Source organism: Heterodontus francisci, chromosome 29 (assembly GCF_036365525.1).
Source record: "Heterodontus francisci isolate sHetFra1 chromosome 29, sHetFra1.hap1, whole genome shotgun sequence".
NCBI classification, from domain to species: Eukaryota; Metazoa; Chordata; class Chondrichthyes; order Heterodontiformes; family Heterodontidae; genus Heterodontus; species Heterodontus francisci.
The window spans coordinates 35,127,194-35,143,585 of NC_090399.1; the positions used below are offsets into that span (position 1 = coordinate 35,127,194).

At 48.2% G+C, this 16,392-nt stretch overlaps 1 protein-coding gene across 1 annotated transcript; it reads left to right on the forward strand.

The window, feature by feature from the left end:
* The first annotated feature begins 5,899 nt into the window (after positions 1-5,899).
* Positions 5,900-7,588, forward strand: LOC137345748 (probable G-protein coupled receptor 139). The gene is made up of 3 exons (XM_068009007.1): positions 5,900-5,975; positions 6,399-7,252; positions 7,409-7,588. Exons 1-3 carry the CDS (start codon positions 5,900-5,902, stop codon positions 7,586-7,588), a joined length of 1,110 nt encoding a protein of 369 aa, XP_067865108.1.
* The last annotated feature ends 8,804 nt before the right edge of the window (positions 7,589-16,392 follow it).

The window sequence follows — 16,392 nt, forward strand, 5'->3', positions numbered from 1 at the left end:
GCGGTTAGACAGAGAAGGGGGAAAAAGTGACCAAGAGGAAATCCAGGAGGAATCCCAGATGAAAACCCCTACTGTCTGGTCAGCCAAATCCGGAAAATGTGGAAAATTAGACCTCACATCCTCCTACGTAAATGCAGACACTAGAAGCATCCCACCAGAGTTGCTAACAGCATTTACAGGATGCTGCAGAGACAAAGAAAGACCTCTGTGGGGGGGGCGGGGGGCGCAGAGAAACAATGAGGATGATGCCTCGCCTAGTCCAAGTGCCACAAATACCTGTAGGCAGGAGTGTCCTGTGGGACAAAGGGGAGATTAGCAAAGAATCCTCCCCACAGTCAGAAAAAAAGCCAACCACTCATCTCCTGAAGTCAAAAGCCTTTACATGACTCAGCAAAACACTGAAAGAGAGTTCAGGATAGAACCACCCTCTCTTTAGAAATAAAATTACCTTAGCAGGAACAAAGACCCGAGGCAGACATGGAAATGGGCAAATGGAAGAGAAACTTCTCAAAAATAAAAGAACCACATGTTTATTGGGATGCCAAAAAGGGGACAATAGCATTGACATCAAGAGAAGACAGTTTTAATAAGTTTTAGGATTTATGAATGAATGGGAATGAATGAGAGAAATGTATGGGTTTTTCTGTATCTTACATTTCTCGACCCTTTTAATGAAATGTGCTTTTCTCAAATTGCATTTCATTCCACTGGGTGTGGAGTTGTTGTGCTCGGCCCCCATCTGCCAAGAACAGGGCACATTGATTTTGTTATGAACATTGATTTTAAACTGTTACTGGAGTTAAGCAGTACTTGTTGAACAGATCAACCATGGCTGGAAAAGACATTTGCATATTATCAAATGGTGTCTGGAAAGACAAACCATTCCCTGACATTCAACCCACAATGGTCTTTTGATCACCAGACGTTGAAGGTGGGGGAGCTCGCATTCCAAGTTGACTGCTAAGATGGCAGAATACACAAACGGACATGGTTAAACCAGCTAGTCACATGACTAACCTGCTGGGCAACCTGAGTTTTTTGAATTTGTAAAATGGTTTGGGGAGAAAGCTGATTGTTTCTGGACTGAGAGATCTCTCTCCTGTCTGCTCCCATCTCTTTCTCACAAGCCTCTGAATCCACTTAAGACACATGAAACCCAAGAGAGAAAAGTCTCCGACAGCGAACAAGATTTAAGAAGAATACTGGTCTCCAATGAAAAGCCAGATCTACCTACAATCAAGGACTCTACAGTGAGCTCGAAGAAACGTAACAACAACTCTTCAGATATTGCCTCAAACCTTTCTACTATTTTACTTCTGTTCTCTTCCGTCTCTATTTGCATGTGTGATCACGTATTCATGCTAGTGTGGGGCGCAGCATGTATCCATAGGTGTTAACCGGATTAGAGTTTAAGTTTATGTTTAATAAATTTCAACTTTTCTTCTTTAAACCTAAGAAAGCCTGTTTGTGCTGGTTTCTTTACCTTATAACTGGAAAGCAGTGAACAGGGATTCACCAAAGGGGAGCTAAAAACACGGTGTGTTTAAAATTAAACCCTGTTACAGTAAGACCAGGTGAAGGCTGAAAGGGAACCCTGGACCTTTTTCCCACCTGGTTGTAACAGAATGAAAGAACTCACCCCTGTCTGCTGCTCAGAGCATGGCATCTACATGGGTGGTTCACTCAGTAGTACACACCGAGCATCAGCCATGTGACATGTGTCATCTTGTTGATCTATCATTCTTAATATCTACCTCCTTGCTCCACCAGGCAAAGAGATCCCACAATGCTCGGGAGGCGAGTCGGATTGGTGGAGGAGTGCCGGATCTGCGGACGCTGACACAGGCTGAGGAGGAGGCCCTGGAACTGGCAGTGATACGTGTGAACTGTGCAGTCGGTGACATTGAGCTCAGGGTCCTGTGTGAACACACAGCCATTTGATAGACACAATGATCACTGTGAAAATCATACTGATTGAGACAATGCAGTCATAATAGTTAGATAAGCACCATAAAGAATAACAGTGTACTATTCTCATTGTATTGTGCAGGTCATCGCCTTGGTGGCCCAGGACATCTCCTGTACCTCAGAGGAAGAGACACCCTCTGAGGAAGCAGCATCCCATGACACTCCTGCACCTTCCACCAGCGCAGATACTGTCACCTAGTCTGGGTCACAAGCTGGTGCATACACGCCTATGTAGCTGACTGAGGCTGAGAAAGCCGAGGCCCCTGACAGTCGGAGGGCTGTGAGTGGTCGGGCCCATGCTGAGCCCCAGGTTACTGATGACCCTCTGTTGTGGACAGCACAGGGCATCCTGGAGCTGCAGCAGCAGTCGTGGCAACATCTGGTGGAGATGTCACAGGTCGTGCGCAGTCTTGAGCGCATGATGGGGAAGTCCATCCAGACCATGACAGCTGCCATGTCCCAGGCATTTGAGCACATGGCATCATCCATGGAGAGGACGATGGCCCTCCTGGAGAACCAGATTCCATTGATTCACACTGACCTGCTATCCCTTGCCAAGGACATCAGATCCTCAAATCAGTGGCAAGATGAGAGGTGGAGCAGGGTCATGGAGACTGTCCCTGTCCCTGGTCCTTCCCAGGAGAGCAGAGGGGTTCAAACAAGCCCTGAGATGGAGGAGGCGAACCTGCACACCATATCTGGGGTCCCCCCTCAAGGTGATTCCAATGTGGACACCGGCCCATCTGCCCCTCCGCTGGTGAGTCAAGCTCCAGCAGCCACAATGTCTGAGGGGTGTTCTGCACGGACACAGGATTCTCCCAGCCAGCTGGGGCCCTCCAGGCCTCGTGCACACAAAGAACGATCACCAAAGTCATCCACAGCCAAAGGGCAATCAGATCAGCTGCCTTCCTCCAGTCAGGCTGTCAGTGCAGAGATGGCACCGCGAAGGAGTACCCACAAATGTTTAAAAAAACACACAATGGCGCAAATGGGTGAGACTACACTGTAAAAAGTTCAGTCACTAAATGTTCTTCACTAATGTGTGTCATTTTTACTGTGTGCATGAAGTGTGCCAGCATGTACCGATCATGTCTCCTCCCTTTACATCATTGGCCTTTCAGAACTGCCAATGTATAGAATAACATCATTGCCATGTCAGTATTACTCATGTGTGTCTCCACAGATGCAGTAACATTGACAATAGCTCAGTCTGCTGCTGCCAGTAATGGTGGAGACAAAGATGTTGCAGATGTTGATTACTGCACAACAGGTGAAGGAGGGTGCTGTGTGGCTTACAGAGCACATGGTGGTCTTTATGGGGTGGAGAACCTTTAATCAATAAGGCATTGCCGTACATCCCATGCTCTCTGCTCGTCCTGCATACAGCACCTGGATGCTCTCTGTCCTCCCAGGCACCTTTCCTGCTGTAAGTCTTCAGTGTCCTCATCGTCCGAGAATGAGTCCTGCTGACATCTCTCCTCATCCTGCAAGGCCTCCCCGCTACTGAATGTGTAGCTGTGCAGAGCGAAGAAAACTCCAATCCGCAAGACTAACCTTCACAGGCTCTGAGCACTGCAACTTCTGTCCCGCCGGTTTTTATCAGTTGGGAATGGGACGGTAAGCGAGAGACACCCGTTTGCTGGAATTTGCAAAATTGTTGACAAAGAGGTAGCTGGATGCAGAATGCACCAGGGTAAGCAACGCTTTGAATATTGAAATTAGGCTCCCGTCGCCGAGCGGCGCGGGCACCTGCCTGAGGCCTCACCACTGCTGGTAATATAGGCCCAGGCCTTCCCAGCATCGGGGACTGTGCCTGGCTAATCCCAGAGGAATTTTCCAGGATCACCCCCACTGCCAGTGAGTCTAGGAGTCCATAGGGTCAGACCACAAACAATAGGAGGTGTGAATTCCACAAATAGTTTCCTCTTGGTTTTGTCTCTTCAGGTGAAGCACTTCACTCATGGTCATTCAATTAGGAACTTTCCAAAGGTGTGAGATAATTCTGAGTCCGGGCCAAAATTGCGAAAGTCACCTGAACGTCAGCAGCCATCATATGGAGCCTTTTTATGTCCATTGTGGTTCATTTAAAAAGAAAATTCAGTTCCAGAAGATTCTGAATACAGTCTATGTTTAAAGTTATGAACAGGACAGAACCTTACTGGACATGGCAGTCTTGAAGTTTTTCATTGAATTTATTCATTATTATTTGACAGTTTAGTTCCTCCCCTCAGAGATCTCACTCTCCCTTCTTCAGGATCTGAATCCTCATCCACTGGGTCATTCTGGCCCCGACTGTCCCACAACACACAAGACTTCCTTCCTTCTGAGCTTGGAGCTGTGCTGCAGAATTCCATTTACATTTCTGTCCATGTCAGTCTGATCCTCTCTGCTCCAAAGTCCAGTAAACCCGAGCTCTCCTTAAACTCACAGTGGATGGGATCTTGTCTGACAGACACCATGAGGCCAGTTTCCTTCCACCATCTCCTGCTGGGATGTTCCGAGGGCCCCATTTGGAATTGAGTAATTTTTTTTCATTCACTCGCTATTCCCGCTGGAACTCCTCTCTTCCTCACTGGCTCTGGTCTGGGAATGAAAACCCTCACAGATTGCTGATCCTGATCCCTGTGCAGGGATCCTGTTGTAAAGTATTGGTGTGAGGACCTCAGGTGTAAACATTGGGATATTCCACACTCTAATGTTGTCACTATGGGAGCTGTGTGGGTCCTAGCTATGCTGCCTTTGTGTAGGACACATGGACCATTCTTTGTTTCAATCCTATTCAGCTCCCCTCCTTCACATACTTTTCCGATACTTTGATGACTGTGCTGGTGTCATTTCCTTCTTTTGCCTTGAACTGGAAAATTACATCAACTTTGCTTCTAATTTCCACCCCTCTCTCGTCGTCACATGGTCCATCTCTGACACTTCCCTTCCCTTCCTTGACTTCTCTATCTCCACTTCAGGGGATTGGCTGTCCACCAATATCTACTATAATCCCACCGACTCCCACAGTTACCTTGATTATACTTCCTCCCACCCAGCTTCCTGGAAAGACTCTGTTCCATTCTCCCAGTTTCTCCACCTCCGTTCCATCTGTTCTGATGATGCTACCTTCCATGTCAGTGCTTCTGAAATGTCTTCATTATTCCTCAGCCAAGGATTCCCCTCCACTGTGGTTAACAGGGCCCTCGACCGTGTCCATCCCATTTCCCATGTTACTGCCTTCACCCCTTCCCTCCCTGCCAGAACCATGATAATGTTCCCCGAGTCCTCACCTTCCATCCCACCAGCCTCCACACTCAACACATCATCCTCCAACAGTTCTGCCACATCTAGCTAAGTCCAACACAGTGACGCAGTGGTTAGCACCATAGCCTCACAGCTCCAGTGACCCGGGTTCAATTCTGGGTACTGCCTGTGTGGAGTTTGCAAGTTCTCCCTGTGTCTGCGTGGGTTTCCTCCGGGTGCTCCGGTTTCCTCCCACATGCCAAAGACTTGCAGGTTGGTAGGTTAATTGGCTATTATAAATTGCCCCTAGTATAGGTAGGTGGTAGGGAAATATAGGGACAGGTGGGGATGTGGTAAGAATATGGAATTAGTGTAGGATTAGTATAAATGGGTGGTTGATGATCGGCACAGACTCAGTGGGCCGAAGGGCCTGTTTCAGTGCTGTATAACTGAAACTAAACTAAAACATATATTCTGCTCCCCTCCCTTCCCCCCACTCATTGTGACACCGTGATTCGCTCCTCAATCACCCTCAACATCAGCTCCTCTTCCCCAGGAATCTTACCGTGCAAGCACAGGAGATGTAACACTTGCCCATTTACCTCCTCCCTTCCCACTGTCCAAGGCCCCAAACACTCCTTCCACATGAAACAGTGATTTACTTGGACTTCTTTCAATTGATTAACAGTATTCGCTGCTCACAATGGAATTTCCTGGACGTTGGGAGAGGAGCAAACACAGATTGAGTGATTGCTTTGCTGAACTCCTCCATTCAGTCGGCAAGTGTGACCCTGAACTTCTGATCACTTGTCATATTAATTCTACATCCCACTCCCAGTCTGACCTCTCTATATCCGACCTCCAACACTCTTCCACTGAAGTTCAATAAGGAACAGCACTGGATTGTTCAATTCAGCATTTCATTACCTCTCAGACTCAACACTGAGATTAAAAGCTTCGATTATAACCATTGCTCCCACTTTCTGGTTGTCTGTCCGTCCCCTTTCCCGACTTCGTTAAACCAGGAAGTAGGCAGGTCAGAGGTCAGCTGGGGTCAGGGTTGAGATTTTTACAAGTTAACCTCTGACCCACCCTCAACTCCCCTGTTTTTGGTGCTAAATTCCTGCCCTTACTGTCTGAGTCAGACACGGAAAATGTTTGATCAGTAATTTCCAGTCTCCTTTCCCTTCACTCTCTTACAGTTAATTTACTGGCGATTGTGATCCTGTCCCGGGGAAAGTGCGGCCTCTCCACCTGCACCACTCGTTACCTGGTGGCCATGGCAACGGCAGATCTACTGGTTATTATCACTGAGGTCATACTGCTCAATATCAATCATTATTATTTCCCAGTGTGCTTCCTGGACATCACGCCTGTGTGTAGTGTTATCAATGTCCTGATTCGTGCAGCCATAGACTGTTCTGTCTGGTTCACCGTCATTTTCACCTTTGATCGATTTGTGGCCATTTGTTGCCAGAAGCTGAAAACTAAATATTGCACCAAGAAAACTGCTGCTGTGGTTCTAGCAACAACCTGCATTCTGCTCTGTTCAAAAAACATCCCCATCTACTTTAGATATGAACCTGGAGAGATAATCGACAATGTACCGTGGCGCTGTTACATAAAGCGAAGCTATTATACTGAGCCCGGATGGGTGGGATTTCGCAAGTTTGATAAGGTTTTAACCCCAGTGATCCCATTTGCTTTAATCCTGTTGCTCAATGTTCTGACAGTCAGACACATTTTAGTGACCAGTCGAGTCCGTAAGGGACTGAGGGGTCAGAGCAAGGGAGAGAATCGCAGTGACCCAGAGATGGAGAGTAGAAGGAAGTCTGTGATTTTACTCTTCACCATATCTGGCAACTTCATACTTCTGTGGTTGGTGTATGTTTTATATTACTTTCGAGTCGCATATCACTTTGATTCTGATTCTAATTATACATTTAAAGAAGTCGGATGGATGCTTTCGAATTTAAGTTGCTGCACAAATACATTTATTTATGTGGTGACTCAGTCCAAGTTCAGAGAGCAGGTCAAGAGTGCGGTGAAATATCCGGTTACATCAATTATTCAATTGATAAATAAACAAAACAACTGAGAGCAGCCCAGAGGCGGGTCCCAGTGTTTCCAGTCCATGAATGGAATATTTATCCCCAGACTTCCATCAACTGAATAACAGCAGGAATCACTGGGAATGTGAAAATACCCCCAGTGGTGGGAGTCGGGGCTGGAAGAGACTAACACCACCCCCTGCAGGACAGGAGGTGAAAAAGCAGCCACAGTCTCTCCTCCACCTCCACTGGTTCGATTCTCAGCTCCTCACATCTGCTCAGAAAACAAAAATGCTCTTACGAAAGCCAAAACGCTGAAGATGCAGGAAATCTTCTCATGAGAATTCATTTTTTTCTGGAGACACTTTATTGAGTCCGTCTCCCTTCCATTCCCCCGCCTGGTCACTGCCTTCTCTCTTTCTCCCTCTCTCTCCGAGTCAGCCGACCTTGTGATCGGGGGTATTTCCGTCAGGAAAAGCCCAGCTAAGGGACTAGAATAGGGATTCAGGACCCGGGGTGAGCGAACGGTGTCAGGCTGGGCACAGGAGTCGGCAGCCCCGGGGACTCAGCTTCACGGTGCTCAGATAGACGGAGCTGAGTCCCTTCCAGGCTCCCATGTTAGCTGATATTGTTAACGGTTCCCTCTCGTCAGGTTCTGTCCATCTTTCTTTCAAATATTCAGTTATCACTCTTCCCCTGGAAAAAAAACCTTGACTCGCTCCCTCCTTTTAAACTAACACCCCATCTCCAAACTCCTTTTCCTCTTCAAAGTCCTTGAACTTGTCATCTCCCAAATCCATGGTCATCTTTCCCAGAACACCATGTTTGAATCCTCCAATCAGGTTTTCACCCTGTCACCGTACTGAAACAGCTCTTATCAAAGTCACAAATGACATCCTATGTCACTGTGACAAAGGTAAACTTTCCCTCCTCGTCCTTCTCGACCTGTCTGCAGCCTTTGACATGGTTGACCACACCATCCTCCTCCAACACCTCTGCACTGTCGTCCAGCTGGGTGGGACTGCTCTCACCTGGTTCCATGTTTATCTATCTAATTGTAGTCAGAGAAACACTTGCAATGTCTTCTCTTCCTGCTCTCACACCGTTACCTCTGGTGTCCCCCAAGGATCTATCCTTGACCCCCTCCTATTTCTCATCTACATGCTGCCCCTCAGTCACATCATCTGAAAACACACTGTTAATTTTCACATGTACACTGACAACATCCAGCTCTACCTCACCACCACCTCTCTCAACTCCTCCACTGTTGATAAATTATTAAACTGTTTATCTGACATCCAGCACTGGGAGGGCAGAAATTTCCTCCATTTAAGTATCGGGAAGGCAGAAGCCATTCTCTTCGGCACTGCTACAAGCTCTGTTCTCGAGCCACTGACTCCATCCATCTCCCTGGCAACTGTTTGAGGCTCAACCAGACTGTTCACAACTGAGATGAGCTTCCGAGCACATATTCACTCCATCACTAAGACCGTCTATTTCAACCTCTGTAACATCTCCCGACTCCACCCCTGCCTCAGCTCAGCTGCTGCTGAAACCCTCATCCATTCCTTTGTTACCTCTAGATTCGACTATTCTAATGCATTCCTGGCTGGTCTCCCACATTCTACCCTCCTCAAACTTGAGGTCATTGACAACTCTGCTGCCCATGTCTTAACTTGCACCAAACCCCATTCACCCATCACCCCCTGTGTTCACTGCTGTACATTGGCTCCCGGTCCAGCAACGCCTCGATTTTAAAATTCTCAGCCTTGTTTTTAAATTCCTCCATTGCCTCACGTCTCCCGATCTCTAAAACCTCCTCGAATGCCCACATCCCTCCATATCTCTGTAACCTTCTTCAGCCCTACACGCCTCTCTATCTCTGTACCCTCCTCCAGCCCCTGCACCTCCTCAATCCCAGTATTGATCCACTGAACCTCTCCAAATACTTCTACACCATCTCTAATCTGGAAATCCAGGTGCGGTGATTGTTCCTCTCTGTCTCCCTTTCCCTGCCTCTGCCTTGTTGTCTCTCTCTTCGTCTCTCTCTCTCTCTTTCTGTCTTTAGCTCTCACTTTCTCTTTCAGTCTTACTGTTACTCTCAATCTCTCATTTCTCAACTCCCTCTACCCTCCCAACATCTCTCCAACACTCTTTCTCTCTCCCCCTCCCCTCTGTCTAAACCTCTCTCTCTCCCCCTCCCTTCTCTCCAACCCTCTCTGTCGCCCACTCTCCTCTCTCAGTTATACTCTCACTTGCCTTTTCTGTCACCCTCTTTCTCTCTGTTTGTCTCTCTACCCCCTCTCCAGACTCTCTCTCTCCCCCTCCCCTCTCCCGCCCACACCCTCTCCCCATCTTCCCATCCCTCTCCCCTTTCTCGCCTCCCTCCCCTCTCTCTCCGACTTCCTCACACCCTCCAGCCTCAATCCCCCAGTCCCTCTCCCCCAGTCTCCCTCTATCTCACCCTCTACCTCCTCTTACTCTACTCAATCCATCTCTCACCCTCACTCACCACCCTCCCTCACCATCTCCCCCATCCCAATCCCTGTCCCACTCACTCTCTCTCCCCCTCCCATTCCCTCTGCCTCCCTCCCTCTCTCACCCCTCCCTCTCTGTCTGTCCGTCCCTCCTCACTGTTATTGTCAGGAAAGTGTACAAGGAGCTCTCTTTTTGTTTTTATTTTGTTGTACCTGTGCTGGGAATGTTTGATCAGAGATTGCACAGGGAGCTTCAATCTGTGTCTGACCTTTGTTTTATGTGTCGAGGAGGCCTTTATTCCCCTGGCCTCAGTTATCTGTATTTTAAATAACCAACTTTATTATAACAGGGAAAAATAAACAACACTTAAATTACAACCCTATTATCCACATTGATAATGGTCTCCAGCCCCTGTGATGCTCATCAATCGGGGAAGGTCTCGAGTGATTTTATCAGTCTATTAAGAGCAACATATTTTAATTTTGTGAAGGTACCACATTGTAAACTCATGATTGAAGTCATAACATGTGGAATGAGGGGGAAAGCAGCAGAATGGATCACAAGTTGACAAAGAAACATTCAACAGAGAGTAGAGGTTAAAGGCAGTTAGACTGGCAAAAGGTGGGAAGTGATGTTCCACAAAGATTGATGTTGGGTCACTGCCGGGCAAGATAAAGGAAAATCCTAATGCATTTTATAAGTCTATTAATGGCAAGAAGATAACCAGGGAAAGAGTAGGGCCCATTCGGGACCAAAGTGGCACTCTGCGTGTGGAGCCTGAGGATATAGGTGAGGTTTTAAATGACTCATTTGCATCGGCATTCACTACGGAGAAGGATGATGTAGGTGTAGAGATCAGGGAGGGGGATTGTGATACACTTTGACATATTAATATTGAAAGGAAGGAAGTATTAGCTGTCTTAGCGAGCTTAAAAGTGGATAAATCCCCAAGCCCAGATGAGATTTTTCCCAGGCTGTTATGTGAGGCAAGGGAGGAGATAGCAGGGGCTCTGACACAAATTTTCAAATCCTCTCTGGTCTCAGGAGAGGTGCCAGAGGACTGGAGGACAGCAAATGTAGCACCATCATTCAAGAAGAGCAGCAGGGATAAACCAGGTAATTACAGGCCGGTGAATCTATCATCAGTGGTTGGGAAACAATTGGAAAAAATTCTGAGGGACAGGATTAATCTCCACTTGGAGAGACAGGGATTAATCAGGGATAGTCAGCATGGCTTTGTCAGGAGGAGATCGTGTCTAACAAACTTGATTGAATTTTACAAGGAGGTAATTAGATGTGTAGATGAGGGTAAGGCAGCTGATGTAGTCTACATGGACTTCAGTAAGGCTTTAGATACGGTCCTGCATGGGAGATTGGTTGAAAAGGTTAGAGCCCATGGGATCCAGGGCAATTTGGCAAATTGGATCCAAAATTAGCTTAGTGGCAGGAGGCAGAGGGTGATGGTCGAGGGTTGTTTCTGCGAGGGGAAACCTGTGACCAGTGTTGTTCCACAGGGATCGGTGCTGGGACCCTTGCTTTTTGTAGTGTACATTAATGATTTAGACATGAATATAGGAGGTATGATCAGTAAGTTTGCAGACGACAGGAAAATGGGTGGTGTCATAAATAGTGAGGAGGAAAGCCTTAGATTACAGGATGATATAGATGGGCTGGTAAGATGAGTGGAGCAGTGGCAAAGGGTATTTAATACTGAGAAGTGTGAGGTTATGCAGTTTGGGAGGACGAACAAGGCAAGGGAATATACAATGGATGCTAGGACCCTCGGAAATACAGAAGGTTAGAGGGACCTTGGTGTACTTATCCACAGCTCATTGAAGGCAGCAACACAGATAGATAAGGTGGTTAGGAAGGCATATGGGATACTTGCCTTTATTAGCCGAGGCATAGAATATAAGAGCAGGGAGGTTATGATGGAGCTGTATGAAATGCTAGTTAGGCCACAGCTGGAGTACTGTGGACAATTCTGGTCACCACACTATAGGACGGATGTGATTGCACTGGAGAAGGTGCAGAGGAGATTGACCAGGATGTTGCCTGGGCTGGAGCATTTCTCTATGAAGAGAGACTGAGAAGGCTAGGTTTGTTTTCCTTTGAGCAAAGAAGGGACATTTATTTATTTAGAGATACAGCACTGAAACAGGCCCTTCGGCCCACCAAGTCTGTGCTGACCAACAACCACCCATTTATACTAATCCTACATTAGCCCCATATTCCCAACCACATCCCGACCATTTTCCTTCCACCAACCTACACTAGGGGCAATTTACAATGGCCAATTTACCTATCAACCTACAAGTCTTTGGCTGTGGGAGGAAACCGGAGCACCGGCGGAAACCCACGCAGTCACAGGAAGAACTTGCAAACTCCGCACAGGCAGTACCCAGAACTGAACCCAGGTCGCTGGAGCTGTGAGGCTGCAGTGCTAACCACTGCGCCACTGTGCCGCCCCATTTTTGAGGGATACAAAATTATGAGGGGCAGTGAAGACAAGAAACGTTTTCCCTTAGCGGACGGGTCAATAACCGAGGGGCATAGATTTAAGGTAAGGGTCAGGAAGTTTGGAGGGGATTTAAGGAAAAATGTTTTCACCCAGAGGGTGGCTGGAATCTGGAATGCACTGTCTGTCGAGGTGGTAGAGGCAGGAACCCTCACAAAATTTAAGAAGTATTTAGATGAGCATTTGAAACGCCATAGCATACAAAGCTATTAGTCAGGTGCTGGAAAATGGGATTAGAATAGTTAGATGCTTGATAGCCGGCACAGACACAATGGGCCGAAGGGCCTGTTTCTGTGTTGTATGACTCTTTGACTATGACACTGTCAGAGGGTCAGTACTGAGGGAGTGCTGCACTGTCGGAAGATCAGTTCTGAGGGAGTGCTGCACTGGTGGAGGGTCATACTGGGGGAGTATTGCACTGTCAGAGGGTCAGTACTGAGGGAGTGTTGCACTGTCAGAGGGTCAGTACTGAGGGAGTGTTGCACTGACAGAGAGTCAGTTCTGAGGGAGTGTTGCACTGTTGGCGAGTCAGTACTGAGGGAGTGTTGCACTGTCAGAGAGTCAGTACTGAGGGAGTGTTGCACTGTTGGCGAGTCAGTTCTGAGGGAGTGTTGCACTGTTGGCGAGTCAGTACTGAGGGAGTGTTGCACTGTTGGCGAGTCAGTTCTGAGGGAGTGTTGCACTGTCGGCGAGTCAGTACTGAGGGAGTGTTGCACTGTTGGCGAGTCAGTACTGAGGGAGTGTTGCACTGTTGGCGAGTCAGTACTGAGGGAGTGTTGCACTGTCAGAGAGTCAGTACTGAGGGAGTGTTGCACTGTTGGCGAGTCAGTTCTGAGGGAGTGTTGCACTGTTGGCGAGTCAGTACTGAGGGAGTGTTGCACTGTTGGCGAGTCAGTACTGAGGGAGTGTTGCACTGTCAGAGAGTCAGTACTGAGGGAGTGTTGCACTGTTGGCGAGTCAGTTCTGAGGGAGTGTTGCACTGTCAGAGAGTCAGTACTGAGGGAGTGTTGCACTGTTGGCGAGTCAGTTCTGAGGGAGTGTTGCACTGTTGGCGAGTCAGTACTGAGGGAGTGTTGCACTGTTGGCGAGTCAGTACTGAGGGAGTGTTGCACTGTCAGAGGGTCAGTACTGAGGGAGTGTTGCACTGTCAGAGGGTCATACTGGGGGAGTGTTGCACTGTCAGAGGGTCATACTGGGGGAGTGTTGCACTGTCAGAGGGTCATACTGGGGGAGTGTTGCACTGTCAGAAGGTCAGTACTGCGGGAGCACTGCACTGTCAGAGGGTCAGTACTGAGGGAGTGTTGCACTGTCAGAGGGTCAGTTCTGAGAGAGTGTTGCACTGTCAGAGAGTCAGTTCTGAGGGAGTGTTGCACTGTCAGAGAGTCAGTTCTGAGGGAGTGTTGCACTGTTGGCGAGTCAGTACTGAGGGAGTGTTGCACTGTCAGAGAGTCAGTACTGAGGGAGTGTTGCACTGTTGGCGAGTCAGTTCTGAGGGAGTGTTGCACTGTTGGCGAGTCAGTACTGAGGGAGTGTTGCACTGTTGGCGAGTCAGTTCTGAGGGAGTGTTGCACTGTCGGCGAGTCAGTACTGAGGGAGTGTTGCACTGTTGGCGAGTCAGTACTGAGGGAGTGTTGCACTGTTGGCGAGTCAGTACTGAGGGAGTGTTGCACTGTCAGAGAGTCAGTACTGAGGGAGTGTTGCACTGTTGGCGAGTCAGTTCTGAGGGAGTGTTGCACTGTTGGCGAGTCAGTACTGAGGGAGTGTTGCACTGTTGGCGAGTCAGTACTGAGGGAGTGTTGCACTGTCAGAGAGTCAGTACTGAGGGAGTGTTGCACTGTTGGCGAGTCAGTTCTGAGGGAGTGTTGCACTGTTGGCGAGTCAGTACTGAGGGAGTGTTGCACTGTTGGCGAGTCAGTTCTGAGGGAGTGTTGCACTGTTGGCGAGTCAGTACTGAGGGAGTGTTGCACTGTCAGAGAGTCAGTACTGAGGGAGTGTTGCACTGTTGGCGAGTCAGTACTGAGGGAGTGTTGCACTGTCAGAGAGTCAGTACTGAGGGAGTGTTGCACTGTTGGCGAGTCAGTTCTGAGGGAGTGTTGCACTGTCAGAGAGTCAGTACTGAGGGAGTGTTGCACTGTTGGCGAGTCAGTTCTGAGGGAGTGTTGCACTGTCAGAGAGTCAGTACTGAGGGAGTGTTGCACTGTTGGAGGGTCGGTACTGAGGGAGTGTTGCACTGTCAGAGGGTCAATACTGAGGGAGTGTTGCACTGTCAGAGAGTCAGTTCTGAGGGAGTGTTGCACTGTCAGAGACTCAGTACTGAGGGAATGTTGCACTGTCAGAGAGTCAATACTGAGGGAGTGTTGCACTGTTGGAGGGTCAGTACTGAGGGAGTGTTGCACTGTCAGATGGTCAATACTGAGCGAGTGTTGCACTGTTGGAGGGTCAGTACTGAGGGAGTGTTGCACTGTCAGAGAGTCAGTTCTGAGGGAATGTTGCACTGTCAGAGAGTCAGTACTGAGGGAGTGTTGCACTGTCAGAGAGTCAGTACTGAGGGAGTGTTGCACTGTTGGCGAGTCAGTTCTGAGGGAGTGTTGCACTGTCAGAGAGTCAGTACTGAGGGAGTGTTGCACTGTTGGAGGGTCAGTACTGAGGGAGTGTTGCACTGTCAGAGGGTCAATACTGAGGGAGTGTTGCACTGTCAGAGAGTCAGTTCTGAGGGAGTGTTGCACTGTCAGAGAGTCAGTACTGAGGGAGTGTTGCACTGTCAGAGGGTCAATACTGCGGGAGTGTTGCACTGTCAGAGAGTCAGTTCTGAGGGAGTGTTGCACTGTTGGAGAGTCAGTACTGAGGTAGTGGTGCACTTTCAGAGGGTCAGGATGGAGGGAATTCTGGAGCTTCGGACCCAGTCAGCTGAAGGTCCAGTTCCCACATGTTCCTGCTCCATTATCGCACTCCCGGTCAGTGTGGGGCTTTTTGGTCACTCTCTGTTCACACCTACACATGTTCCTCACTCACTCCCCTTTCACTCATACACCTGTTCCCCAACCAGTGAGGGACGAAGGAGTTTGAGGGGAATGGTTCGATCCCGATACAGAAATGGCCCTGGGTCAGCAGGTCACAGGTCAGAGAGTATAGGTCATTATTACGGTCACTGGTGACAGTCTCAGGGAGGCCTGGAGAGGGAAACAGAAACACAAAAAGTTAGAGAGACGTCTGATTAACAATCTTTATTAATAAACACACTAATACAACCCATCACATGGAGTGTTCATGGGATCCACCTCACTCAAACTCACAAACAATGATCTCATTGGGGATTCACATGCTGCATCCTCTGGGTGTTCACACCAGCTCAAGGTGAGACCAGGTCGAGTTACTAAAGTGCTCATGTAAGGTGAGTGTGAGGTTAGTGTGTAAGTACGTTCCCACTACGTGTGATTAATGTGTAAGTGAGCAGGGTTAATACGTAAGGGGGTCAGTAATCACATAGACCCCTCCCCCACTGCCCATTTGTGTCACTCTCTGTTTCCTGATCTCGGGACATTCCACACACAGCAATGACCACAGATATCCCTCACAATCTTCACTTCCTGATCTGCTTCAGATATTTATTACACAGAGGCTTATTCTCCTTTCACCCTGCCCAGCTGTTCCCCAGATGTTCATCCAGCTGTTAACATTCCATTCACACATCAGTCTCCACCTCACTGCTACCTCTGGATCTGTGTGTGTGTCCGAGTGAGATTTCATCACATTTAACCCAAACGACTATTCTAACCTCACCCTCTACATCATGTCAGCAATTCCACCTTGTTCACTGACTCTGACATTACACTGAGAGAGGCTTCAAAATCCTGAAGGGTTTTGATGGAGTAAATAAGGAGAAAGTGTTTCCAGTGGCAGGAGGGTCAGTGACCAGAGGACACAGATTGAAGAGAATTAGTAAAGACCCAGAGGGGGAGAGGAGGAGAATTTTATTTATACACAGCGAGTTGTTGTGATCTGGAATGTTCTGCCTGAAAGGGCAGTGGAAGCAGATTCAATGATAACTTTTTCAAAGGGAATTGAATAAATACTTGAAAAGGATGAATTTACAGGGTTATGGGGAAAGAGCAGGAGAGTGGGATTAATTGGATAGATCTTTCAAAGAGC